The 26,477-nt window shown below is 46.5% G+C and overlaps 1 protein-coding gene across 1 annotated transcript in view; it reads left to right on the top strand.

The window, feature by feature from the left end:
* The first annotated feature begins 30 nt into the window (after window positions 1–30).
* FBH1 (F-box DNA helicase 1) overlaps window positions 31–26,477 on the top strand; it is a 47,008-nt gene continuing 20,561 nt past the window's right edge. Inside the window, exons 1-12 of the mRNA XM_081209895.1 lie at window positions 31–91; window positions 1,169–1,333; window positions 3,522–4,072; window positions 7,126–7,256; window positions 9,547–9,685; window positions 12,815–13,005; window positions 14,543–14,656; window positions 15,442–15,533; window positions 17,570–17,738; window positions 21,764–21,986; window positions 24,842–24,929; window positions 25,461–25,547. Of these exons, the coding sequence (XP_081066021.1) occupies window position 91; window positions 1,169–1,333; window positions 3,522–4,072; window positions 7,126–7,256; window positions 9,547–9,685; window positions 12,815–13,005; window positions 14,543–14,656; window positions 15,442–15,533; window positions 17,570–17,738; window positions 21,764–21,986; window positions 24,842–24,929; window positions 25,461–25,547 (1,951 nt within the window). The 5' untranslated portion in view covers window positions 31–90. The remainder of the gene's footprint in view (window positions 92–1,168; window positions 1,334–3,521; window positions 4,073–7,125; window positions 7,257–9,546; window positions 9,686–12,814; window positions 13,006–14,542; window positions 14,657–15,441; window positions 15,534–17,569; window positions 17,739–21,763; window positions 21,987–24,841; window positions 24,930–25,460; window positions 25,548–26,477) is intronic.

A 26,477-nucleotide genomic window follows, 5' to 3' on the forward strand; every position in this document is an offset into this window, starting at 1 on the left:
CCTAGCCGTGTAGGGTGCGCGAAGCAAAAGCCTGGTGGCGGGTTAGGTGGGCGTGCAAAGGCGACGCCTCTCTCCTGCTTCCAAGATGAGAGTGAGAGTCTGGGAAGGGGAAAAGGGAAATTGTTAATCCACACCCTTAATTAACTGCAAATGAGGGCTAATGGCTTTAAAACCCTGGTTTGCATGGGGTGGGGTGTTAGATATATTGGGGCTGTTACTAAATTAGGGTTGAATTGCATGTTTATTTTGGGAGGAAATTTGCTGGAACTTTAAAAATGGCAGGAAATCACTTTTTCTGTGCATTTTAATCCATAGGTTTTCTGTTACTATTTGTGCATTTCAGAGCCTGTGTGTAATTTTATAATCTGCTTTTTGCTTTTAAATTTCTCTTTTTATTTGGGTGAGTGTATGTGTGTGTGTGTCTAGTTTTATGGTTTTAAGTCCATTTTTCTCTGGGTCTATTCCTTCCCCTGCTCACCCCGCTAATAATCCTAAAAGGGTCTCTTCTCCAGTCTTCAGAGGCAGAAAAAGGTCCCCCTTTCCTTCCGCTCTGCAGTTTTAATCTGAAATCTTAGGCGCAGAACTGCGCCAAGAGCTCAGAAACTGCTCACACTAATGAATTTCCCTGTCGCAAAATGCGCCTGGAAAAATGGGGGTTTCGAACTATGTTTTCACGTAGTTGCGAGCCGCTGTGTGCTTTTTGTGATGTGGCGGCATATAGATTATTTAATAAATCGTTAGTTGTTTTTAATTTTTTTTTAGCACACTATCCTTAATATTAACTCACCTTTCTTTCCCTGACAGAGCCTTGGGGTGGCTTACTGATAAAAACAGGAGCAGCTAACAACATTGATAAGGAATTAATTAAAAATATAATAGTAACGGAATTAAAAACTGTATTTAAATATAAAAGTTGTGTTGGAAGCAAACGGGTAATTACGGTAAAAACAGCAGGGTACCAGCCCTTCCAGTAAAATCAATAGTTATAACAGCAATAATAATTTTCATTGTAACAAAAAAAAAAAGGGCACCTAGATTGTTGTGGCGACTGTAACCTACATTTAAGGCGATTAGCTTATGCTAATGAGTTTCTAACACTGCTTCACCTGACCCAATACAGAAGTAACACTCATGAAAGGGTGATTTCTTACCATTTTGTTGAGGACAGTGAGACGACGTAAGCAGCTTCGTCTAACAGCCTTTGAGTGTGAAGCTCTGAACCAGAGCCCGGAAGGGGCCTCATCCTTGACGCAGCCTTTGGGTTGGAGACAAGGGAGCCAAGACGTCCACAGAGGTCTATACCCAACTTACCGGACGAAAAAGCACCCCCGAGGTATAGCCGCCTGTGGTGGGGGGCTGGAAGTGTGTGGGCGATCTCTGCTAAATATCAGGTGGTGGGCTTTCAACTCGGTTTTGGGGGAAGCCATGGGCAAAACTGTTGCTTCCGTAAATCGGCGGTGGGCAACCTCAGTTGGCTAAGCTTGGAGCAAATTGCTGGGTCTCAGCTTTTAACCCGCAGGGTTGTTGGGGTGAGGAGATGAGGGCAGGAGATGTTTGTGGCCGAGGGGCAGCCCTGGGAACAGACTCCAGGATGGGTTAAAACTACAGTGGCACCTTGGTTCTCAAACGCCTTGGTACTCTTCGACACCTCCCTTTCCATGGAGGCGCAGATTGCAGCTATAACAAAGGCGGCATTTTTCCATCTCTGCCAAGCTAAGCAGTTGGCTCCTTACCTCTCTCGCCCTGACCTAGCCACTGTGATCCGCGCAATGGTCACTTCCAGACTTGATTATTGTAACTCGCTCTACGTGGGGCTGCCCAGAAACTCCAGCGGGTGCAGAATGCTGCAGCGAGACTCCTTACGAGGTCTTCGCTGCGAGATCACATTCACCCGGTGCTACACCAGCTGCACTGGCTCCCGGTGGAGTACAGGATCAGGTTTAAGGTGCTGGTTTTAACCTTTAAAGCCCTATACGGCCTAGGACCCTCGTACCTACGGGACCGCCTCTCCTGGTATGCCCCACAGAGAAACTTACGGTCTTCAAATAAAAACATCTTGAAGGTCCCAGGCCACAGAGAAGTTAGGCTGGCCTCAACCAGAGCCAGTGCTTTTTCGGCTGCGGCTCCAATCTGGTGGAACGCTCTGTCACAAGAGACTAGGGCCCTGCGGGACCTGACATCTTTCTGCAGTGCCTGCAAGACAGAGCTGTTCCACCAGGCCTTTGGCCAGGGCACAGCCTGACTCCCTCCTTTGGCAATCTTCGCGGAGCTCTGGCCCAACGGTTGCCAGTGGCCTGAATTAATTAATTTTATAATGAATGATTTTAGAGTGTTGTTTATGCTATACTTTTATACTGTTTTATTGTTGTTAGCCGCCCTGAGCCCGGCTTCGGCTGGGGAGGGCGGGATATAAATAAAAATTTATTATTATTATTTATTATTGGAACCCAAACACTGTAAGCCCGGAAGGAAGTGTTCCAGTTTGCGAACTTTTCTTGGGAGAATATGCCACACTTCCATTTTGAGGGTTACGCTGCAGTCTGTCTTTTTTTGCTATTTGCTATTTGCGCTTTTGTTTTTGTGGCTTTTTGTGACTGTGGAACCTAGTTCAGCTACTGATTGATTGAAAGTGTGACTGCAGTTCATTGTTTATTGCTTTCATTTTAGATTATGAGTAGGGAAACTAACGCCCAGGGGCTGGATCCAACCCAATCGCCTTTTCAGCATAGCTATCAACTTTTCCCTTTTCTTGCGAGGAATCCTATTCGGAATAAGGGAATTTCCCTTTAAAAAAGGGAAACGTTGACAGCTATGCTTCTCAGTCTGGCCCACGGACGGTCCGGGAATCATCATGTTTTTACATGAGTAAAAGGTAAAGGGACCCCTGACCATTAGGTCCAGTCTGGGCGACTCTGGGGTTTCAGCGCTCATCTCGCTTTATTGGCCGAGGGAGCCGGCCTACAGCTTCCGGGTCATGTGGCCAGCAGGACTAAGCCGCTTCTGGCGAACCAGAGCAGTGCACGGAAACGCCGTTTACCTTCCCGCCGGAGCAGTACCGATTTATCTACTTGCACTTTTGATGTGCTTTTGAACTGCTAGGAACTGCTAGGCATAGGAATTCGTTCATTATTTTTTCCAAAATATGGTCTGGCCCCCCACAAGGTCAGTGAACCGGCCCCCTGCTGAAAGTTTGCTGACCCCTGCATTAGATAGTAAAATTCATGTTAAATTGCTGTTTTAGGGGTTCTTTTTAAAAGACTGGAACGGATCAATCCATTTTGCATTACTTTCTATGGGAAAGCTTGCCTTGGTTTTGGAATGCTTTGGTTTTGGAACGGACTTCCAGGACGGATTAAGTTTGAGAACCAAGGTACCACTGTACACCTTAAATGGGCGTTGTCATTCAAAATGGTCCTACTGGCCAGGATCAATGTGGTCCAGAACATCTGGAGGGTACCAGATGCTGTGGGGAAGGGTGCTGGAAGTCTGTAAACAGAGGCTGCGATTTCTTTCTTTTCCAGTCTCCATCAGAGGAGTGGGCCACCAAAGCAGCATCACCGACTACTTCAGAAGCAAACCCCAACCGCCTAGATGTGCAGCTGTCGTGGCAAAAGACATTGAGTGCAAACAGGAGGTAGACTTCCTGGAATCCTTTTTCGCTCACGATGACTTCTTAGACCCGGAGGAGTCCTGCTCTGCAGTCGGGGACGGCGGGGACCCAGCCCTGATGGCTTCCAGGAAACGGCCACATTTCCCTGAGAGCCCCAGCAACCTCAGGGCGGGCAGTGACCAGTGGGACCAGGATGAAAAACCACCACTGGGGCAGCGATCTGAGCAGCCCTGGGCTGATGGAAGCCTCAAGCCGGATGCCAACGACTTTGATATTGATCCTCTGCCAGATGCGTGTTTTGGGCTCTTGGGGACCCCGTGTTGGGAGGTTCCCCAGGGAAACATAGAGCAGCTGCCCGACGAGGTTCTCCGCGAGATCTTTGCCCTCGTGCCCGCGGCCCATCTCTTCCAGAGCCTCACCTTGGTGTCTCATCGCTGGCATCGGATCATCTCCGACCCGCAGGTGAGCGATGCTTCCTCCTCGGTTGGGTTAGAAATTAGCCAGGTGTGTTTTGCGATTGGCAAGGGCCCAATTGCACCCACGTGGAGATCTCTAGGTGCCAGGTTTAGTGACTGACATCTCCGCCCGACTGGCCCCTCCAGCTTTCTTAAGCAGGGAAGCAGAAAAGCATATTTATTGCTTTAATGTACCATATTTTTCGCTCTATAGGACGCACTTTTCCCCTCCAAAAATTAAGGGGAAATGTTTGTGCGTCCTATGGAGCGAATGTAGGCTCCTTTGCTTCAGCGAAAGCAACGTGAAGCCTCCAAAGCGCAGAGGGAGCGCTCCCTCCGCGCTCTGGAGGCTACGCGTTACTTTCACTGAAGCCTGGAGAGCGAGAGGGGTCGGTGTGCACTTCAGCACTCTCCTGGCTTCAGCAAAAGGAACACGAAGCCTTTGGAGCGCAGCGCTTGCTCCCGCTGTGCTCCAAAGGCTTCCGGTGGCTATCCCTGAAGCCTTTGGAGCGCAGCGGGACCTCGCGCTGCGCTCCAAAGGCTTTGGGGTTAGCGGCGCAAAGCCTCCGCAGGGCAGCGGGGTGCCTTCATCCCGCTGCCCTCCGGAGGCTTCGCGGGCTGTCCCAGAAGCCTCCGGAGGGCACAGGGATGAAGGCTCCCCGTGCCCTGTGGAAGCTTCGCGCAAAGCTAGACCAGCTATTCCAGCGGCTATCCCAGAAGCCTTTTGCTGTTCTGGCTTCTGGGATTCAGAATTCCCCCCCCCCTTGTTTCCTCCCCCCCAAACTAGGCGCATCCTATCGTCTGGCGCATCCTATAGAGCGAAAAAATACGGTATATCCCACCGTTTTCCTCCCAAGGAGTACATGGGGAGAAGATTGCCTGGCACCTTCATTATACACCTTTAGGCGCCAGGCAAAAATGTTCCCTTTTAACCAGGCCTTTGGTTGATTTCACATCCTATGACCTTTTAAAATGTGGGGGTATTTTTGGTGGGGAACAGGGAGAGTTATTGGGTGGTTGTTCTTATTTTGATTATATATTTTGTGGTTTTATATTTTGATTTTTGTCGCGTGAACGGCCCTGAGACCTCTGGGTATAGGGCAGTACAGTCATACCTCTGGTTACAGACACTTCAGGTTGCGTTTTTTCAGGTTACGGACATGCTGAAACCGGGAGTAACGGAACGGGTTACTTCCGGGTTTTGGCGGTCCCGCATGTGCAGAAGTGCTAAATTGCGCTTTGCGCATGCACAGAAGTGTCAAATCGCAATCTGCGCGTGCGCAGACACACAGCTGCAGGTTGCGAACGCTGCAGGTTGCGAACATGCATCCCGCATGGATCACGTTCGCAACCCGAGCATCCACTGTATATAAATTCGATAAATAATAAGAATAATACATGCTTCATCCCCCCTCCTCAGTTAATCCCTGCAACGACTTTGTGAAGTAAGGTAAGACAGGGGTCAGCCAACTTTTTCAGCAGGGGGCCGGTCCACTGTCCCTCAGACCTTGTGGGGGGCCGGACTATATTTTAATTCCTATGCCCCACAAATAACCCAGAGATCCGTTTTAAATAAAAGCACACATTCTACTCATGTAAAAACACACTGATTCTCAGACCCATCTGCGGGTCGGATTGAGAAGGCAATTGGGCTGGATCCGGCCCCCGGGCCTTAGTTTGCCTAGCCATGGGTTAAGAGATATTCCTAGCTGAGTGGGGATTTGAACCCTGATCTCGCAGGTCCTAGTAGGACACTCTTAACTAGGACACCCCACTGGCTTCCTAGAGAACTTCTGCTATGGGGCAGCTCTATCAAGTAGGAAAGCAAAATGCCATTTACAATAGGATGTGAAATATTTCCCATTAGTTTGTTTTATCCTGGATTGTTTTACAGGATCTTTTAATGTGTTGTAAAGCGCTTTGAGATCTTTTTTCCTTTGAAATCGAAAGCGGTACAGAAATGAAATGAAGAAGAAATTTCACTGAGGAGAAAATGGCACCTAAACCGTCTGTTGCGGCGACCGCAACCTAGGTTTAAGGTGCCATTTGACGATTAGCTTGTATAAAGAATAATAAAGAATAATAAATCCATTATTTATACCCTGCCCATCTGGCTGGGTTTCCCCAGCCACTCTGGGCGTCTCCCAACTGAATATTAAAAACACAATACAGCATTAAACATTAAAAATCTCCCTAAACAGGTTTGCCTTCAGATGTCTTTTAAAAGTCAGATAGTTGCTTATTGCCTTGATGTCCGATGGGAGGTCATAGAATCATAGAAGAGTTGGAAGAGACCACAAGGGCCATCGAGTCCAACCCCCTGCCAAGCAGGAAACACCATCAGAGCACTCCTGACATATGGTTGTCAAGCCTCTGCTTAAAGACCTCCAAAGTAGGAGACTCCACCACACTCCTTGGCAGCAAATTCCACTGTCGAACAGCTCTTACTGTCAGGAAGTTCTTCCTAATGTTTAGGTGGAATCTTCTTTCTTGTAGTTTGGATCCATTGCTCCGTGTCTGCTTCTCTGGAGCAGCAGAAAACAACCTTTCTCCCTCCTCTATGTGACATCCTTTTATATATTTGAACATGGCTATCATATCACCCCTTAACCTCCTCTTCTCCAGGCTAAACATGCCCAGCTCCCTTAGCCGTTCCTCATAAGGCATCGTTTCCAGGCCTTTGACCATTTTGGTTGCCCTCCTCTGGACACGTTCCAGTTTGTCAGTGTCCTTCTTGAACTGTGGTGCCCAGAACTGGACACAGTACTCCAGGTGAGGTCTGACCAGAGCAGAATACAGTGGCACTGTTACTTCCCTTGATCTAGATGCTATACTCCTATTGATGCAGCCCAGAATTGCATTGGCTTTTTTAGCTGCCGCGTCACACTGTTGGCTCATGTCAAGTCTGTGGTCAACCAAGACTCCTAGATCCTTTTCACAGGTCACTATACCTGAGTTCCTAACACTGCTTGTTTTACTCCTCTGGGAGGGTAGAATGCATAAATTAAACTTCGTTCGGTTTCTAGAAAGGAGCTGATGTATTGCTTTGGTGTTCTGCAGTTTGTTCCTTGGAAGAAACTGTACTACAAGTACCTGAAGTCTGAGACCGAGGCCCAGCTGATTGTGAAGGCCATCCTTCAACGTTATGACCTGACCCCAAAGCAGAGCCACTTTCCGCTGGGGTTTTTACGGTGAGTGATGCTTCCAGGGTGGATTTGATTTAAATCAAATCGATTTAAATCACTCGTCAGTAAGACTCAGATTTAAATCATCATCATTATTATTTTACGGAAAGACTCATTCCTGCTGGTATAATCTTAACATTTACAACAAGATGAAGCTTCCATTTTTGGAATAATAAATGTTCAGAGTTGTTTTTACAGTTATATCAAAAAAGTTACTGATTTGGTTATACTATCAGAAATACATAGACACATAATTACGAAATTATGGTGAGGTTTAGTAAGTTCACTCTTTCTGTTTGGACAACTTTTCTGCTGTACTTTATTGGAAGGAGAAAAATAGCCATTTCCTTAATAACAATTTATTTAACTAAAGCAATAACATTATCGCAAATGTATCCATGTTTGTTAACTAATGTGGTTAAACTTTTTTTTGTTTTTAAACCCGTAGACTGAGTTTTGGCACACATGAAAAACTTAAAACAAATCCTTATTTCCTGATGAATAGCCTTTGGACTATAATGTAACCTAAATAGAAAACTATCTTTAGAAGGATTTTTCCTCCAAAAGCATTTTATTTTAAAAATCCAATTTAAATAAAAAAAATCAATTTAAATTTTTAAAAATCCATTCTAAATTTTAAGAAATCTGATTTTAAATTTTTTTTTTGCTTCTCAAGTGGCATTGGCTGCTGGTCCTTACCTCTTTGCCTGAGAATGGGATGTAAGCACGACTCGTGCAGAAACAGATAAGGCCCAGCTAATGTGTTCAGGAGTCCAAAAGTGGAGTAAACTTAGGGAATAAGAAAAAATCAAAAGCAGGAGAATGGGAAGAAGAGGTGGAAAGGGGAAAGTTTTCTGTTTGAAGCTCCCCGGGTTCAAAACAGCGAAACTATGTAAGGAGACAAGAGTGTGCAAATGCCTTTTCCTCCATCTGCACAAACCTACAAACGATAAGTACAGTGGTACCTCGGGTTACATACGCTTCAGGTTACAGACTCCGCTAACCCAGAAATAGTGCTTCAGGTTAAGAACTTTACTTCAGGATGAGAACAGAAATCGTGCTCTGGCGGCGCGGCGGCAGCAAGAGGCCCCATTAGCTAAAGTGGTGCTTCAGATTAAGAACAGTTTCAGGTTAAGAACGGACCTCCGGAACAAATTAAGTCCTTAACCCGAGGTACCACTGTATAGAGATTGTCAAGGACTAGAGTACAGCGGTACCTTGGTTCTCAAACTTAATCCGTTCTGGATTAACCAAAACCAAGGGGCGCTTTCCCATAGAAAGTAACGCAAAATGGATTAGTCCGTTCCAGACTTTTAAAAACAACCTCTAAAACAGCAATTTAAGATGAATTTTACTCTCTAACGAGGCCACTGGTCCATAAAATCAAAGCAATAATCAATGTAAAGGTAAAGGGACCCCTGACTGCTAGGTCCAGTCGCGGACGACAGGGGTTGCGGCGCTCATCTGGCTTTATTGGCCGAGGGAGCCGGCGTACAGCTTCCGGATCATGTGGGCAGCATGACTAAGCCGCTTCTGGCGAACCAGAGCAGCACACAGAAATGCCGTTTACCTTCCCGCCAGAGCGGTACCTATTTATCTACTTGCACTTTGAGGTCTTTCGAACTGCTAGGTTGGCAGGAGCAGGGACCGAGCAACGGGAGCTCACCCCATCGCGGGGATTCGAACTGCCGACCTTCTGATCAGCAAGTCCTAGGCTCTGTGGTTTAGACCACAGCGCCACCCGTGTCCCTCATATAATCAATGTACTGTACTATAAAATAATTAAGACAGTATTGTAGATTATAATTTTTTTTTTTAAAAAAATCTTACCTGAACTGATGATAGTCATTGTTTGGATGGAGGGCTTTTATTCATTTCCGCAGTCACACAATCACTCAATCAGTAGCCGAACTGGTTTCCACACAGTCACAAAAACAAATTAAGCGAAAAAGCCTCAAAAACAAAAACACAAAATAAACAGCAAAAGCAAAAGTGCCAAACTTAATCTGTTCCGGAAGTCCATTTGACTCCCGAAATGTTCGAAAACCAAGGTGCAGCTTCTGATTGGTGCAGGCGCCCCGGAAACGATAGCCAACAGCCGCAATGGACGTTCAGCTCCCGAAAAACAGTTCGAAAACCGGAACACTTTCTTCTGGGTTTCCGGCGTTTGGGAACTAAGGCGTTTGAGAACCAAGGTACCACGGTCTGTCATTTCCGGCGAAGACAGTCCTGATCTGGTGTATGAGGGGTCCCCTAACGCCATAATTATTTCTTTTTTTGCTTTGGTTCCACACAGATGTGTTGCTTCTGCGAAGAGCCATCGCTGCTGGGATCCCAGAGCAATCCGCCAGTGCTTGACAAAGCACTCTCTCTTTCCCAAGGCCGAAGCCTGCCTTGCCAGCTGGCTGCCTGAGCTGTCGAGCCCCAACGCGGGAGTAAGCGTGGCATGCTTATTCTCTCCACACTCTGCATATTCTGCTGCAATAAGGCTGCGATCCCACTGGACCTGGCAGTATGTGGCCGTTGAGCCCGGTGGTGCTTACGTCCGAGTAAACGTGCATTGCATTGTACCGTAGGAGAGTTGACTGAGTTGGCTCTCAGTCCCCTCCCCCATTTTTGTGTGTGTGTGTGTGTGTGTGTGTGTGTGTATTTACCGTATTTTTTGCTCTCTAAGACTCACGTTTTCCCTCCTAAAAAGTAAGGGGAAATGTATGTGCGTCTTATGGAGCGAATGCAGGTTGCGCAGCCATCCCAGAAGCCAGAACAGCAAGAGGGATCACTGCGCAGCGATCCCTCTTGCTGTTCTGGCTACCGAGATTCAGAATATTTTTTTTCTTGTTTTCCTCGTCCAAAAACTAGGTGCGTCTTGTGGTCTGGTGCGTCTTATAGAGCGAAAAATATGGTACTTTGTGGCTGTCACTAAGGGGGCTTTGAGGTCAATGGAACCCCAATTAAAAGGGTTGCTTGTGACACACTGAGCATGCAAGGTGACTGTTGTTTAGTCGTGTCCGACTCTTCGTGACCCCCTGGACCAGAGCACGCCAAGCACGCCTGTCTTCCACTGCCTCCCGCAGTTGGGTCAGACTCATGCTGGTCTCTTCAAGAACACTGTCCAACCATCTCGTCCTCCGTCATCCCCTTCTCCTTGTGCCCTCCATCTTTCCCAACATCAGGGTCTTTTCCAGGGATTCTTCTCTTCTCATGAGGTGGCCAAAGTCTTGGAGCCTCAGCTTCAGGATCTGTCCTTCCAGTGAGCACTCAGGGCTGATTTCCTTCAGAATGGAGAGGTTTGATCTTCTTGCAGTCCATGGGACTCTCAAGAGTCTCCTCCAACACCATAATCCAAAAGCATCTATTCTTCGGCAATCAGCCTTCTTTAGGGTCCAGCTTTACTTCCATACATCACTACTGGGAAAAGGTGACAGGAAGGTCTAAATCAGTGGTTCATGAACCAGGGGGTTCCCTAGAGGACACGAAGGGGGGAGAGCCATTGGTGTAAACAATTATCCTGTTGGAAAGCGGGTGTTGCTGTACTAGGTTCATCAGCCTTTCTGAATTACCGTATTTTTCCATGTATAAGAAGACCCCTATTTTTTAAAACCCAAAATTAAGAAATTAAGTTGTTTAAAGCCCTAAACGGCCTCAGTCCAGTATACCTGAAGGAGCGTCTCCACCCCCATCGTTCTGCCCGGATGCTGAGGTCCAGCTCCGAGGGCCTTCTGGAGGTTCCCTCACTGTGAGAAGCAAAGCTACAGGGAACCAGGCAGAGGGCCTTCTCGGTGGTGGCGCCTGCCCTGTGGAACACCCTCTCATCAGATGTCAAAGAGAGAAACAACTCACTGACATATAGAAGACATCTGAAGGCAGCCCTGTTCAGGGAAGTTTTTAATGTGTGACATTTTAATGTATTTTTAATCTTTGTTGGAAGCCGCCCTCTTCTATGCGCAAGATCAGTGTTTCTGTAACACAGCCTTCTCCAATCTGCTGCCCACCAGACATTTCGGACTACAAATCCCATCATCCACGCTGACTGGGACTGATGGGAATTGTGATCTAAAACATCTGATGGGTGCCTGTTTTTTTCATAATAAAAAAATTCCTTCCAGTAGCACCTTAAAGACCAACTAAGTTAGTTCTTGGTATGAGCTTTCGTGTGCATGCACACGAAAGCTCATACCAAGAACTAACTTAGTTGGTCTTTAAGGTGCTACTGGAAGGAATTTTTTTATTTTGACTATGGCAGACCAACACGGCTACCTATCTACTACTGTTTTTTTCATGCTGTTCAAGTGCTCAAAACGCATTGCGTTAATAAACTACCATATTTCCCCCTGTATAACATGCCCCATGTATAAGACGCCCCCTATTTTTGTGGACTCCAAAATGAGAAAATGGGGAGAGATTGTATCCGTGTACAGTGGTGCCTCGCAAGACGAAATTAATTCATTCCGCAAGTTTTTTCGTCTAGCGAATTTTTCGTCTTGCGAAGCACTAAATCCCATAGGAATGCATTGAAATTCAATTAATGCGTTCCTATGGTCAAAAAAAGTCCAAACAAAGCCAAATTTGGTACAACAAGAGTTTATTAAGTGCTCTTTAAAGGCACACATACTGTAAAGAGCATTTCAAAAATTGAAGGAACAATAAATTAAGTTTCTAAACATGACAGAAAAACATTTAAAAATCAACAAAGTGTACAGTACATTTTCTAAGACTCTGGGGGACAACTCGAAGAAGGTTCCTCTTCCACTCTTTGCTTCTTGCTGAAGAACCCCCTCCTCAACTGTTCCCCCAGCCACCCACCACACAGAAATTCAAATCCAGAATTTTTTAAAAAAAACAGCAGAGTGGCCCAATGGTCACAGAAAATCATAAAAATGCAGGGGAAAAACACACAAGCTTCCAGATTCTTGCAAACCCCTCCCCAACACCAAGTCCTTGAATTCCAAACACCCCAACCCAAAATCCAACCCCCCCAAAAAAAGTTTTAAAAGTTTAAAAGAAGTTTTGGAAAAGCTTCAAAAATCACCAAAGTCTTCAAAAACCTCAAAAAAGGCTACCACACCGCGTTCTATGAGTTGCTCCTCGAAGTCAAGTCGCAACTGTATTAACGGTGTTAAGAAAAAGGAAACAAACTTGCAAGACGTTTTCGTTTTTCATCTTGCAAAGCAAGCCCATAGGAAAATTCGTCTTGCGAAGCAGCTCAAAAAACGCAAAACCCTTTCGTCTAGCGAGTTTTCCGTCTTGCGAGGCATTCGTCTTGTGGGGCACCACTGTATAAGACGACCCACAATTTTGAACCTAATTTTAAAATTAAAAAAACCTAGTCTTGTACACTGAAAAGCACAGTACTATTATCCTTTGACAGTTCCATGTTGGAACTAGGCCTGGTAAATTGCATTTCTAAAGTCTAATAATAATAATAATAAATTATTTGTACCCTGCCCATCTAACCGGGTTGCCCCAGCCACTCTGGGCAGCTTCCAACATATCTAAAAACATAATAAAACATAAAGCTTTGCGATGAACCTAATTATTATTGTTTTTTAAAATATCCTTTCCAGCCTCCGTACATTTGGGCCATATTTGCTACCATCGTGCTGATCTCTGGAGGTGTCTCTGACATCCAGGAGCTGGTGGCTTCCGTTAGGAGACCCAGCTCAAGCCTCTCGCTAGTGGACGTCATGGAAGTTCTGTACTGCATGGCCACTCTGCTGTTTGCCATGCGGGATAAAAAGATTCACATCAGCAACAGGTACGTCTGCCAAGGGAGGGGCTTAAAAGGGGGCAGGGCAGTCAAGGGTTCCAGCGGCGGCGAAACCCAAGTTGCATCCTTGAACGCAGACGCACGTTTGCCTTGACTCCTTCTGTACCAACTATTAAACGCCAGCTGAAAACATTTCCGTTCCGCCAGGCCTTTGCAGAGGCAGTTAAGGATATAACCTTCCGCAGTGGTTAATTTGATACCTGTCTTTAACTCTTTATAATGATTTTATTGTATGGTTTTGTGTGTTCTGTGCAGTGAACCCCTTTGATTTTTTAAAAATGAAGCAGTGGTATGCAATATACACCGTATTTTTCGCTCTATAAGACGCACTTTTCCCCTACTAAAAAGTAAGGGAAAATGTGTGTGCGTCTTATGGAGCGAATGCAGGCTGCGCAGCTTTCGCTGAAGCCAGGAGAGCAAGAGGGATTGGGGCGGACCGATCCTTCTTGCTCTCCTGGCTTCACTTTGCTGGAGAGCCGCTGCGCAGCTTTCACTGTGCAGTGCCCCTTCAGCGAAGCGGGAAGAGAAACGGAGCCCCTTCCATTTCTCCTCCCGCTTTGCTGGAGATGCGCTGAGCAGAGTGGGAAAGAACATTTTTTTTCTTGTTCTCCTCCTCGAAAATTAGCTGTGTCTTATGGCCGGGTGCGTCTTACAGAGCGGAAAAAACGGTACATATTATTTTTTAAAAAATTCAATTCATTCTCCCGCTTGGACTACTGCAATGCGCTCTACATGGGGCTACCTTTGAAGGTGGCCTGGAAACTGCAATAATCCAGAATGCGGCAGCTAAACTGGTGACTGGGAGTGGCCGCCAGGACCACATAACACCAGTCCTGAGAGAACAGCCTCGGTCCTGTATACCTGAAGGAGTGTCTCCACCCCCGTCGTTCAGCCCGGACACTGAGATCCAGCGCCAAGGGCCTTCTGGAGGTTCCCTCATTGCGAGAAGTGAGGTTACAGGGAACCAGACAGAGGGCCTTCTCGGTAGTGGCGCCCGCCCTGTGGAACACCCTCCCTTCAGATGTGAAGGAAATAAACAGCTGTCCTATCTTTACAAGACATCTGAAGGCAGCCCTGTTTAGGGAAGTTTTTAATATTTAATGCTGTACTGTTTTTAACACTTGATTGGGAGCCGCCCAGAGTGGCTGGGGAAACCCAGCCAGATGGGCGGGGTATAAAGAAAATATTATTATTATTATTTAATCATTTCCCAGAATTCTTTTATTACTTTACAGTTCCACCACACGTGGCAAAAGGTGCCTTCTTTTTCTTTACATTTCTAGCAGATATTTGAACTAGTCCTATACATTTTTGCTAATTTACTCGGGGTTAAATACCAGCGATACATCATTTTTGCATCATTTTATTTTAATGTATAACATGCTGTGAATCTCAAATCCCCTTTCCATGTTTTTCCCTATGCTGACATCTGTATATTGTTACCTAGGTTTGTTTTTTCCATCCTCGCTTATGCTGTTAGGGACCTCTTTCGATTCATACACTCCTTCTCTCTGTGTCCTTGTAGGTTTCACTACAGCATTTTCTACTGCCTCTATCTCCTGGAGAATTCTAACAACGGCACCACATTCGTCGAGCCGGAAAGGGGCAGCTCCGGATACGAAAGAGGCCCTCAGTGCAGGTACTTCCTGTCTTCACGTCGAAAGCTGAAATGAACAGCGGCTGTTGCCAGTTTGCCTTGCAAGCCCTCCTGAATCTTCCAACGTTTTAGGTTCATTGGATGAGTTCTGGTGTGATGAGAGAGGGAGGAAAATTTCCTGTATCAGCTTTCTCCCTCGCGGGACTGGTTGGGGCTGCCACAGATTTGGAGAACGGGGGCTCATTTGATTGCCATGTTCTGTTGTTGTCGTTTAATCGTGTCCGACTCTTCGTGACCCCCTGGACTAGAGCGTGCCAGGCACTCCTGTCTTCCACTGCCTCCTGCAGTTTGGTCAAACTCATGTTCATAGCTTCGAGAACACTGTCCCACCATCTCGTCCTCTGTCGTCCCCTTCTCCTTGTGCCCTCCATCTTTCCCAGCATCAGGGTCTTTTCCAGGGAGTCTTCTCTTCTCATGAGGTGGCCAAAGTATTGGAGCCTCAGCTTCAGGATCTGTCCTTCCAGTGAGCGCTCAGGGCTGACTTCTGTCAGAATGGAGAGGTTTGTTCTTCTTGCAGTCCATGGGACTCTCAAGAGTCTCCTCCAGCACCAGAATTCAAAAGCATCAATCCTTTGGCCTTCTTTATGGTCCAGCTGTCACTTCCATACATCACTACTGGGAAATCCATAGCTTAGTATATGGTCCTTTGTTGGCAAGGTGATGTCTCTGCTTTTTAAGATGCTGTCTAGGTTTGTGTTCCATGCCGTGAACACGTGCCGTGTTCTAGCGTTTCATTAATCCATGTTGGTTTTGGTCCTTTTCTTCAGCAACCCTGATACACGACTCACTTGTGAACAGCAGAATATCTTAAATCACGCAATTGCACCAAGGGAGGTTATGAAAATCATTGCTTTTGCAGGTAAGGTGGCTTAAGTCAACACAGAATCTTTCTTCTTTGGTGATCCCTCGTAGCCGAGTAAGATTGTCTTTCATGGGTACGGTCTTAACAGTGAGTCCGTAAGTGACTGTGGAGACCAATTCTGGATCCACACGTCCTTCCACAGTGAGGTCATAAGTTTCCGTGCAGGAGCTGATCACGGTGAGGGTTTGCCAAACGTAGCTTCCTCTTAGCACGTTTCTCCCTTGTGTCCTGAGTTCGAGTGTCTTCAAAGCCCATGACACCTTTGGCAAAGGCTGTTCTCCAACTGGAGCGCTTGCAGGCCAGTGTTTCCCAGTTGCCGGTGTTTATACTACTTTGTGGCCTTAAGCGTACAGGCCTTAAAATGGCCGCTTGATGGCGCATGGCGCCTTTTGAACTCTCCCTACCTTTAGTGATGGTTGTGCCATTTTCTGGTGACAATTCCTTGGTTTATTCAGGCCACGAATAAACTTACTTAGTATATGTAGACCAGATTTATATATCATCATCATCATCATCATCATTTTATTATTGTTATGCTGCCCTTCATAACATATCAGGGCAGTTCACAGAATAAAAATACAAGATAAAAGCACAAGTAAATCAGTGTTTTTCAACCACTGTTCCGCGGCACACTAGTGTGCCGCGAGATGTTGCCTGGTGTGCCGTAGGAAAAATTGAAAAATTCGAAAGATTAAAAAAAAAAAATGTCAAATTTTCGCCCACTAGGCGGGTGCCGGACTGTGTCCACCCTATTTTCCATCCGTCCTGGGTGGGGATCAGAGCGGATGGGATCGGATGAGAGCGGACAGGCAGTCCGCTCTCATCCGATTCCCCATAGAGAGTAGCGGGGCTCTGACATCTCCCTCTCCGCACACAGTGCGGAGACGGAGCTGTCATCCGCCGGCTCAGCGGGGATCAGCGGATCAATCCCCGCTGAGCAGAGAACGGTCCACAACGTTCGATTCCAGCCAGAATATCAGCTTTGTGTTCAGCGAAACAGGCCCAGGTTGCACACTGAATAAAGTATTTTATAATTTTTCATATTTCTGTTTACTTACTATTTCATAATAAAGTCATTATAAAATACTTTCTTTGTGTTTATTTGATTCCTATTCAAGAGAATTACTTCATATACAGTGGTGCCCCGCAAGACGAAATTAATGCGTTCCTATGGTCAAAAAAAGTCTAAACAAAGCCAAATTTGGTACAACAACAGTTTATTAACTGCTCTTTAAAGTCACACATACTGTAAAGAGCAGTTCAAAAATTGAAGGGAAAATAAATTAACTTTATAAACAAAACATGTCTTTGTTTTTAGACAAAGGAAACAAAGTCGCGAGACGTTTTCGTCTTGCGAAACAAGCCCATAGGGAAATTCGTCTTGCGAGGCAAATCGAAAACGGAAAAACCTTTCGTCTAGCGAGTTTTTTGTCTTGCGAGGCATTCGTCTTGCGAGGTACCACTGTATAGTCAATATAGGCCCAGAGTTAATTTTTTTAACATTTTCTAATGGTGGTGTGCCTCGTGATTTTTTTCATGAAACAAGTGTGCCTTTGCCCAAAAATGTTGAAAAACACTGAAGTAAATAATTCAGATGAAAACCGCAAACCAACAGCCCCACTTCCCACAGACACATTTAAAAGGCTGTAGAATATTAATAAGCCAAAGGCCTGGCAAAAGAGTAATGTTTATATATGTTATAGAATATATATTCTGTATATTATAATGTATAGAACACTTTGAGTCTCCGTCAGGGAAAAAGCTAGGGTATAAATAAATACGTAATGAAAAGGATGATGATAATATATCTGAATTGGCAGAGTACAGCCAGTTGTTGCTTCAATTTCTGTCGCTGTAACTTAACCAGAACATAGCTCTTTATATAAGTTTTGTTGGACTTCCCGCTCCCATCAACCCCAGTCCACGTGGCCAGCGGTCAGCCGTCCAGCAGGTTTTGGCGCATCGTAGCTGCTCCAGCCACAATCTACGCTACGGTGTTGGAACAATGGAAAGAGTTTCCGTTTCCTCCTCAGGAACAGGGAAGACTTCCACCCTGATCAGGTACGCTGAGAAGTGGTCCAAGCTCCGATTCCTGTACCTGGCATTCAACAGGACCATTGCGGATCAGGCGGCGCAGAGGTTCCCCCCAAACGTGACATGCAAGACGGTCCACTCCTTGGCCTTCAAGGAAGTCGGGAAAAAGTAAGTGGCAGCCTTCTCGTGGATGTGCAGGAACACAAGCAGCGCCCTCAATGGCCCATCAGTGGCCAGTATCCTGTTCTTGCAGTCGCCGGCCAGATGCATGTGGGGAGGCAGCAAGCAGAGGGCCTTCTGGGTGGTGGCGCCCGCCCTGTGGAACTCCCTCCCACCAGATGTCAAAGAGAAGAACAACTACCAGACTTTTAGAAGACATCTGAAAGCAGCCCTGTTTAGGGAAGCTTTTAACATTCAATAACAGATAGGTAGCCGTGTTGGTCTGCCATAGTCAAAATAAAAAAAATCCTTCCAGTAGCACCTTAAAGACCAACTAAGTTAGTTCTTGGTATGAGCTTTCGTGTGCATGCAGATCTGAAGAAGTGTGCATGCACACGAAAGCTCATACCAAGAACTAACTTAGTTGGTCTTTAAGGTGCTACTGGAAGGAATTTTTTTATTTTAACATTCAATAAGTTATTGTATTTTAGTGTTCTATTGGAAGCTGCCCAGAGTGGTTGGGAAAACCCAGCCAGATGGGCGGGGTATAAATAATAAATTATTATTATTATTATTATTATTATTATTATTATTATTATATTATCTGAGCACAGGACCAACCCTCTCTCCTCCTGTGGTTCCTAGCGACTGGTCTTCAGAAGCGTTGCTGCCTCTGACAGTGGAGGGCAGAACTTCTTCTTCTTTTGCGATCACTCGTAGCCGAGTAAGATTCTCTTCCGTAAACACGGTTTTAACAATGAGTCCGTAAATGACTGTGGAGGCCAATTCTGGATCCACACACAGCCATCCTAGCTAGTAAGCTTTACAGCTATCAGATGGCGGCGGCGGTTGCTCGTGAGTAACCAGTCAGGGCTCCGACCTGTGTCTTACAGGTTTTTATTTCGGTGCAAAACTATTTACAGCACAGTGACGTGGGTGGCCGCTGTGGGCTAAATCACTGAGCCTAGGACTTGCCGATCAGAAGGTCGGCGGTTCGAATCCCTGCGACGGGGTGAGCTTCCATTGCTCGGTCCCTGCTCTTGCCAACCTAGCAGTTCGAAAGCACGTCAAAGCACAAGTAGATAAATAGGTACTGCTCCAGCGGGAAGGTAAATGGCGTTTCTGTGCGCTGCTCTGGTTCGTCTGAAGCGGCTTAGTCATGCTGGCTGCCGGCTCCCTCGGCCAGTAAAGCTAGATGAGCGCCACAACTCCAGAATCGGCCATGACTGGACCTAATGGTCAAGGGTCCCTTTACCTTTACCACAAGTTCATGTCTGCCTCAGTCGCTAGCAGAATCCGGGAGTGGTTGTTTCTGTTGGACTTGCGTTCAACTGAGCTACTCCTCCGGTCGAGTCCTCCGACGTGATTAATGACCTGATGAGGCTCCAGGCCCATTCTCTAATTACGCAGAGTATCCAGCCCGCATGGAAGGGTGAGAAAATATGAGCTACATTGCAAAGAGTTTTATTCCTAACTACGCAGACAGAAAAGAAATATACATGCTCTCTCTGTGAGAGCAGAGAGCAACTGAACAACAAAGGAACAGGAAACCAGTAACATCACATCCGTCTCCTTTCTTCCGTGAGACTTCCAATAGCCTGGAATCTCTGGAATGCAAAACAGAGTCTTGTGACTCCAAGAGCACAGTGGCAACACACAGAAATCTAACAGTTTCCGGGTCGTCCCCCAACAGAATAGCTTAGTCACCCCAGGCTTTTCCTTCCTTCTTTGCATTTTACCCCTCTGCGCAGGGTGGGCGAAGGAAGAGGCTTGCTTCCATCCTGGCTGGCTTGACCAGGAGTGGTGCTGGGGTTCCCAGCAGCATCCCCTTATCCCTTTCCCTCTTCCCCACTGGAGGTGGGGCTTTCCCCACCGCAGGAAGAGAAACTGCTTTGCAAGATGTTAGTGTCAGGAAAAAGCAGCAATGCAAGAGCGAGCTGCAAGTTGCTGGAATGCAAAACAGGATGTTGATGTTTGGGACTGTACTATTGGAACAAAGGGGCAGTCTATTCACTGTACTGAGCACCGGATGTTAGCTCAGAGTGTCATCTGACCTGTACTGGAAGTACAGGGGTGGAGTTTCTCTCTCTACTGTTGGAGACTGGAGAGTGCAGACGTGTTTCTCTGTACTGCTGCAGTGACAGAAATAAAGATATGTAAATAGATTTCTGTCTGTCTCTTTTCCCCTTCCTGAGGGAAGCAGGGAGGAGGGAGGAGTTGGTGTGTCCCTCTCACGCTGAGTGGGATCGCCGATAGTGACCTCGCCTGTATCCTGCCGGGAGACGCAGACGGGGAGGTCAACAGGATCTCAAGCCGAATGCCTGGAGAATGGCCAGTTACCTCTGACTGCGGCCTGAGAATCCGACAGTTAGGGGGTTCCCTGTAACCCAACTGCCCCTCAGCTTCCCTTCCCTGTTCCGATGGCTGTCCCCTGACATCAGCCATTTGTCTAAACCCCTTCCAAGCCCATACGATCCTGGAATCCTAGAATTCCAGCATTAGAAGGGACCCCTGGGGCATCTTGCCACACTCCCTGTGATGCAGCAATTAATTCAGCTAAATAATCTTACTTGGATTTTTAATTGCTACTCTTTCAAATGTGACTGTTGGTATAGTGGAACCTCGGTTCTCGAACGTCTCCGTTGACGAACAATTCGGAACCCGGACGCCGAAAACCCGGAAGTAATTGCTTCTGTTTTCGAACGCACCTTGAAAGTCGAACGGCTTCTGCTGTGTGTTTTCCCATTTTTTTCTAACGGATTTTGCCGACCATTGACCCTTGGTTTCCAAACGTTTCGAAAGTCGAACGGTCTTCCAGAACGGATTGCATTTGAAAACCGAGGTTCCACTGTTGCTTTCCTAGATGAGTTGTGCAAACCACTATTCTGAATGATGCTTTTTGTAGAGTTGGGTTGGGGCCACCAGGGGTTTAGGGCTGGGTGATGTCAGGTTTTCAACATCACCATGTACCGCCAGCCGGACAGCGCAATCTCTGCGTTGCATCGCGATGTTGAAACCGAGGAGTGAGCTGTTCCGTCCTTGGTACGACGAGGTGGCAGCTTCCTCCTCCTGCTGGGGGAGGAGCGTTGGGATGCGTCTGGGGAGATGGGGGCAATTGGCAGGCCCCCAGCTGGCTCCAGCCCACTGGCCGGCAGCCAGGCGAACTCCGGTTATCGGAAGAGCATAAAAAACTGTGACAAGCCTCAGAGACCTTTAGAGACTGAGCACGCAAGTCATCAGAGATGATAATAATAATAATTATTATAATAATATAATATAATATAATATAATATAATATAATATAATATAATATAATATAATATAATATAATATAATATAATATAATATAATATAATATAATATAATATAATATAATATAATATAATATACCCCACCCATCTGGCTGGGCTTCCCCAGCCACACTGGGCAGTTCCAAAAAAATATTAAAATACCCCAATACATCAAAAATTAAAAGCTTCCCTAAACAGGGCTGCCTTCAGATGTCTTCTAAAAGTCTGGTAGTTGTTGCTCTCTTTGACATCTGGTGGGAGGGCATTCCACAGGGCGGGCGCCACTACCAAGAAGGCCCTCTGCCTGGTTCCCTGTAACTTGGCTTCTCGCAGTGAGGGAACCGCCAGAAGGCCCTCGGTGCGGGACCTCAGTGTCTGGGTAGAACGATGTGGGTGGAGACGCTCCTTCAGATAAGAACTCTTCGCAGCAGAAGTGGCAGACAGAGGCTGTGTAAAGCGTATTTACAAGCATTTTATTCAGCATCAGGACAGAGGAAAAACATGTCTGCTTCCCTTCGTGTGCATGCAAACAGCATAAGCAAAAGCTATACACAATGGAAGTTCCCAGCAGGCTGTGCTGGAAGTAAACAGACATGTGACATACAACAACCCACACATCTGTTTTAAGGTGGGACAGAACATCATAATCCTAACATGGAGGGCATCCCCTTCGGACTTCACGGTTGTAAAGTCTCTTCCTTCTCTCCCTCTCCCACCCGTTGCCCCACTTCTAACCTGGTGCAGCTACATGAAGAAGCTCAACGCTGGCTCGCTCAGCTCCTATTGTGTCAGCTTCGTCCTCCGCAACCGCCAGGGCCAGTCGTTGTACACCAGAGCCAAGACAGTGATTGAGACCCTCTCGGCGTTCTTTGCCTCCGCCGACGAATCCATCTCTACGGAACACACGCCCCTCTGGTGCAAGAACAACCAGGGGCAGCTCGTTCTTGTCCAGGAAGCAGAAAAGCGAGTGAGTATTCGTGATCAGGAGAAGCTCGGCTCCTTTATTGCTCCGGGTTTGGGCAGGAAGGCGTTGCGGGCGGGCAGCAGGCTTGCCGGTGTCAAAAGCGTCGGAAAGCCCTAGGGGCTGCTGTTGCCTCCTCACGCATGAAACTCGCTGCCGCTGAAGGAATGGGTTTCCCAAACCCCAAAACTGACTGTGCAGGCAGTTTGAAACTGCACCAAAATCCCTATTTTTCCTTAGCTAAAATGCTTTAACTTGAGCTGTATAAACAAGTGCTCAGAGCCCTCTCCTTTATCAGTTTGTGACTGCAAGGATGGCCTTGACTGTACCAGTAGAACAGGGAAGACACGTCTGTGCCTTATCTTATATCCTGACCACAAAAGCGCACAGACCTAGTCTGGGAACAGCGCCAGAGGGTGTTCTTGGAGATGGCGACCTCTTGCTCCAAGGTAAGAGTAGGAACAGGAAGATCCTTTTATGGTCAGAAGTACAGGAAGGACTATCCTTTTAGGGTCAGAAGTATAGGAAGGAATACCCTTTTATGGTTAAGAGTACCGGAGCAGGAACATCTGTGATGTCAACCTGCGTGTATAGGCTGACGTGGCTGGATTCCTGGGGAAGGGGGGAGAGGGTGCCTGGAGGATATATATATACTGCATGTCATCTCTCATTTCTTTGGACTTGCTGTGGACTGACCCCGCAAGTGCCTTTCTGCTGTTCCGGAGAGCAGAAATAAAGAACTCTTTCTCTGAACCAACCCTCGGTGTCATTTGACTTCCTTCCTCCTGTCTGCGAGCAACGCAGACCCAATCGGTGAACTCCAATAAGGCTACACCGCAAACGCCTTTCTCCGATTTTGGCATGCTTTGGCCCCTCGTTAGCGAGCGTCCTCCAGGCAGTTCTCGCAAAATTCAAAACGAGGAGATGTGCAACAGTCGAAGCTGAAACTGCAGAATTGCTCCATGCCCTGGTGGTCTCATGGTTTGACTGCTGTAATGCGCAATGCGTGGGGCCACCGCCGCACCTGGTTTAGAAGCTGCAGCAAAATGCAGCGGCAAGGGTGCTTTGCCGGACAGCCAGCTTTGCCCATGTTATCCCAGCGTTGAAAGATGCCACTTTGCTACAGAGCAAGGTTCTAGGTTCTGTGGCTGATATTTAAAACCCTAAACAACTTGGGGGCAGGATTCCTTGCAGACTGCTCTCCTGGTACTGGCCAAGCCAATGGTTTTTCTCCCCGTTTTCTTAATGACTGATTGGGTTTTGTAAGTTTACAAAGCTAGATATGAAAAAAAAGGTAAGGCATAATAACAAATAGAGAAGTCTCTCATAAAACAGGCAGGGACAGCCCTCAGGTTCGATGGCTTTAAAAAAGAACTGGACAAATTCATGAAGGAGAATTGGATAAATTTATGGGGTGGGTGGGAAGGGGGGTAAAATAATAATAATAATAATAATAATAATAATAATAATAATAATAATAATAATAATAATAATAATAATAATAATGGTAAAGGGACCCCTGACCATTAGGTCCAGTTGTGGCCGACTCTGGGGTTGCGGCGCTCATCTCGCTTTACTGGCCGAGGGAGCCGGCATACAGCTTCTGGGTCATGTGGCCAGCATGACTAAGCCGCTTCTGGCGAACCAGAGCAGCGCACGGAAATGCCGTTTACCTTCCCGCTGGAGTGGTACCTATTTATCTACTTGCACTTTGAGGTGCTTTTGAACTGCTAGGTTGGCAGGAGCAGGGACCGAGCAATGGGAGCTCACCCCGTCGCGGGGATTCGAACCGCCGACCTTCTGATCAGCAAGTCCTAGGCTCTGTGGTTTAACCCACAGCGCCACCCGCGTCCCTAATAACAATATTATTTATACCCTGCCCATCTGGCTGGGTTTCCCCAGAATTGCAACTAGATAATGTGTCCGAAGTTCTTTGAGTGCTTGGGGATGCCCTTGTGCTATACTCTCACTTTGCAGCATGCTAGAAAATCTTCAGGATAATAATAATAATTTTATTATTTGTAGCCCCCCCCCCATCTGCCTGGGTTTCCCCAGCCACTCTGGGTGGCTCCCAATAGAACACTAAGAACAGAATAAAACTTCAAAGATTAAAAACCTCCGTAAACAGGGCTGCTTTCAGATATCTTCTAAAAGTCAGATACAGTGGTACCTCGGGTTACATACGCTTCAGGTTACAGACTCCGCTAACCCAGAAATAGTACCTCGGGTTAAGAAGTTTGCTTCAGGATGAGAACAGAAATCGTGCAGCGGCAGCACGGTGGCAGCGGAAGGCCCCATTAGCTAAAGTGGTGCTTCAGGTTAAGAACAGTTTCAGGTTAAGAACGGACCTCCAGAACGAATTAAGTACGTAACCAGAGGTACCACTGTACTTGTTTATTTCCTTGACATCTGATGGGAGGGTGCCACCACCGAGAAGGCCCTTTGCCTGGTTCCCTGTAACCCCACTTCTCGCAGGGAGTGAACTGTCAGAAGGCCCTCGGTGCTGGACCTCAAGTGGACGATGGGAGTGGAGATGCTCCTTCAGGTCTACTGGACCACGGCCATTTACAAGTCTGGGGTGGGTAGGTCAAGTGTCTTCTAGGGATGGTCCAGCGTCTCTCGTCTCCCTTCGCAGGGGTGGGCTGTGGGGAGCAAGTTCAACCTCCAGCATCTCCAAGTAGGTCTAAAAAAGAGATAAAAAAGTAGGTCTGGAGATCTGCTGCCAGCCAGAGCACGCAGTACTGAGCTGCATGGAGCAGTGGGTCTGAATCAGTTTGTAAGGCAGATTCCTCTGTTCCGTCTTCTTAGCCTGATCATTCCAGGCCATTTCGCCCCCCCCCCCCCATCTTGTGCCTTTGTAGATCATCGTCGACGAAGCAAACCAAATATGGGAAAATATGAAAAAGCTGGGGCCCGTCAGGGAGATGGCTTATAAGATGACTCATGATGGTAAGTGGGTGATCAGAGGTTGGGGAGAAAGGTCATGCTCCCTGCCTTGATTTGTGCCTGCAAATAATAAATAATAATAATAATAATAATAATAATAATAATAATTAATTATACCCCACCCATCTGGCTGTGTTTCCCCAGCCACTCTGGGCAGCTCCCAGCAGAATATTAAAAACACGATAAAACATCAAATATTAAAAACTTTCCTGAACAGGGCTGCCTTCAGATGTCTTCAAAAAGTCAGTTGTTTTTCTCCTTGACTTCTGACGGGAGGGCGTTCCCCAGGGAGGGTGCCACTACCGAGAAGGCCCTCTGCCTGGTTCCCTGTAACTTGGCTTCTTGCAGTGAGGGAACCACCAGAAGGCCCTCGGAGCTGGACCTCAGCTTTTGGGTGCTTGTAGAAATCCCAAAGTGGTGTTGATGAGTCATGGTTTTGCTGCTATAGGTGTAGACACCTATAGGCTTAAAAAACCCCCATGGATTGCACTCCGAATTAATATTTTTTGATGAACGTTGTGTCCTCCTTTCTAGGCTACTTGAAACTGTGGCAGCTCCAAAAGCCTTCTCTTTCTCACTACGATGCAATCTTCGTTGATGAGGCCCAAGACTGCACCCCCGGTGAGTAATATTTTGGGTCGCACTGAAAAGAGTTTGACTTTTTCCAAGCCCCGCTCTCATAAACAGGGTGAAGGTGTTCTCTTCCTTTAAAATCGACGTAGGCAGATTTGTCACGGCGAACATTTGGCTAAAAGGGCAGGAGGGATCTGTCATTTTGCAGCAAAAGACATTGCTTCCAGACTGTTTATTATTATTTTCATTTCTATACCGCTTTATATATTTTTTAAAAAAAATCTCAGAGCGGTTTACAGAATATAAAAACGTCAAAAAAATCAATAAAACAATCTGAAGAAAGCCAAATATAGACTATACAGTGAAAACAACATAATTAACAGAAAACTCAAATATTATCGCAAAGATTTCAAAAGAAAACATTACAAAGGAGGTCAGCTACTGAATACATATTTAACACAAACAAACAAATCTTAAACATTAAACAATAACCATCGGAGACCCAGGGTGCATATTTCAATTTACTCATACGATTCGATAATCTTTATTGTCATTGTCCCATACAGAACAACAAAATTGAAAATCTACATCAGACATTCAGAAACCAACAAGCTTGCTATCCCAGCTATCCCAACCTGGTTAGCCCCCTAAAAACTCTGATACCCCATTTTAAAATACAATATACTCCCACAGAGACTCCTTACACTGCGTTTAAAACCAAAATCGCATTTGGGTAGAAACTGTTTCTCAGGCGGCTAGTCCTAGTCTTTATAATCCTGTACCTTCTTCCAGAAGGCAGGAGCTGAAAGAGATCATTTCCGGGGTGCGCACTATCCTGCGCTATCTCTGCAGCTTTCTTATTGCACCTGGAAGCATAGATTTGGTCCAGGGTGGGAAGAGTGCACCCAATTATTCTCTCTGCAGTCTTTACAACCCTGGACAGCATTGTTTTTCCCCTGACCGTGCAGCTCCCAAACC

This window comes from Podarcis bocagei (genome assembly GCF_964188305.1).
Source record: "Podarcis bocagei genome assembly, chromosome: 10".
Lineage (NCBI taxonomy): Eukaryota > Metazoa > Chordata > Lepidosauria > Squamata > Lacertidae > Podarcis > Podarcis bocagei.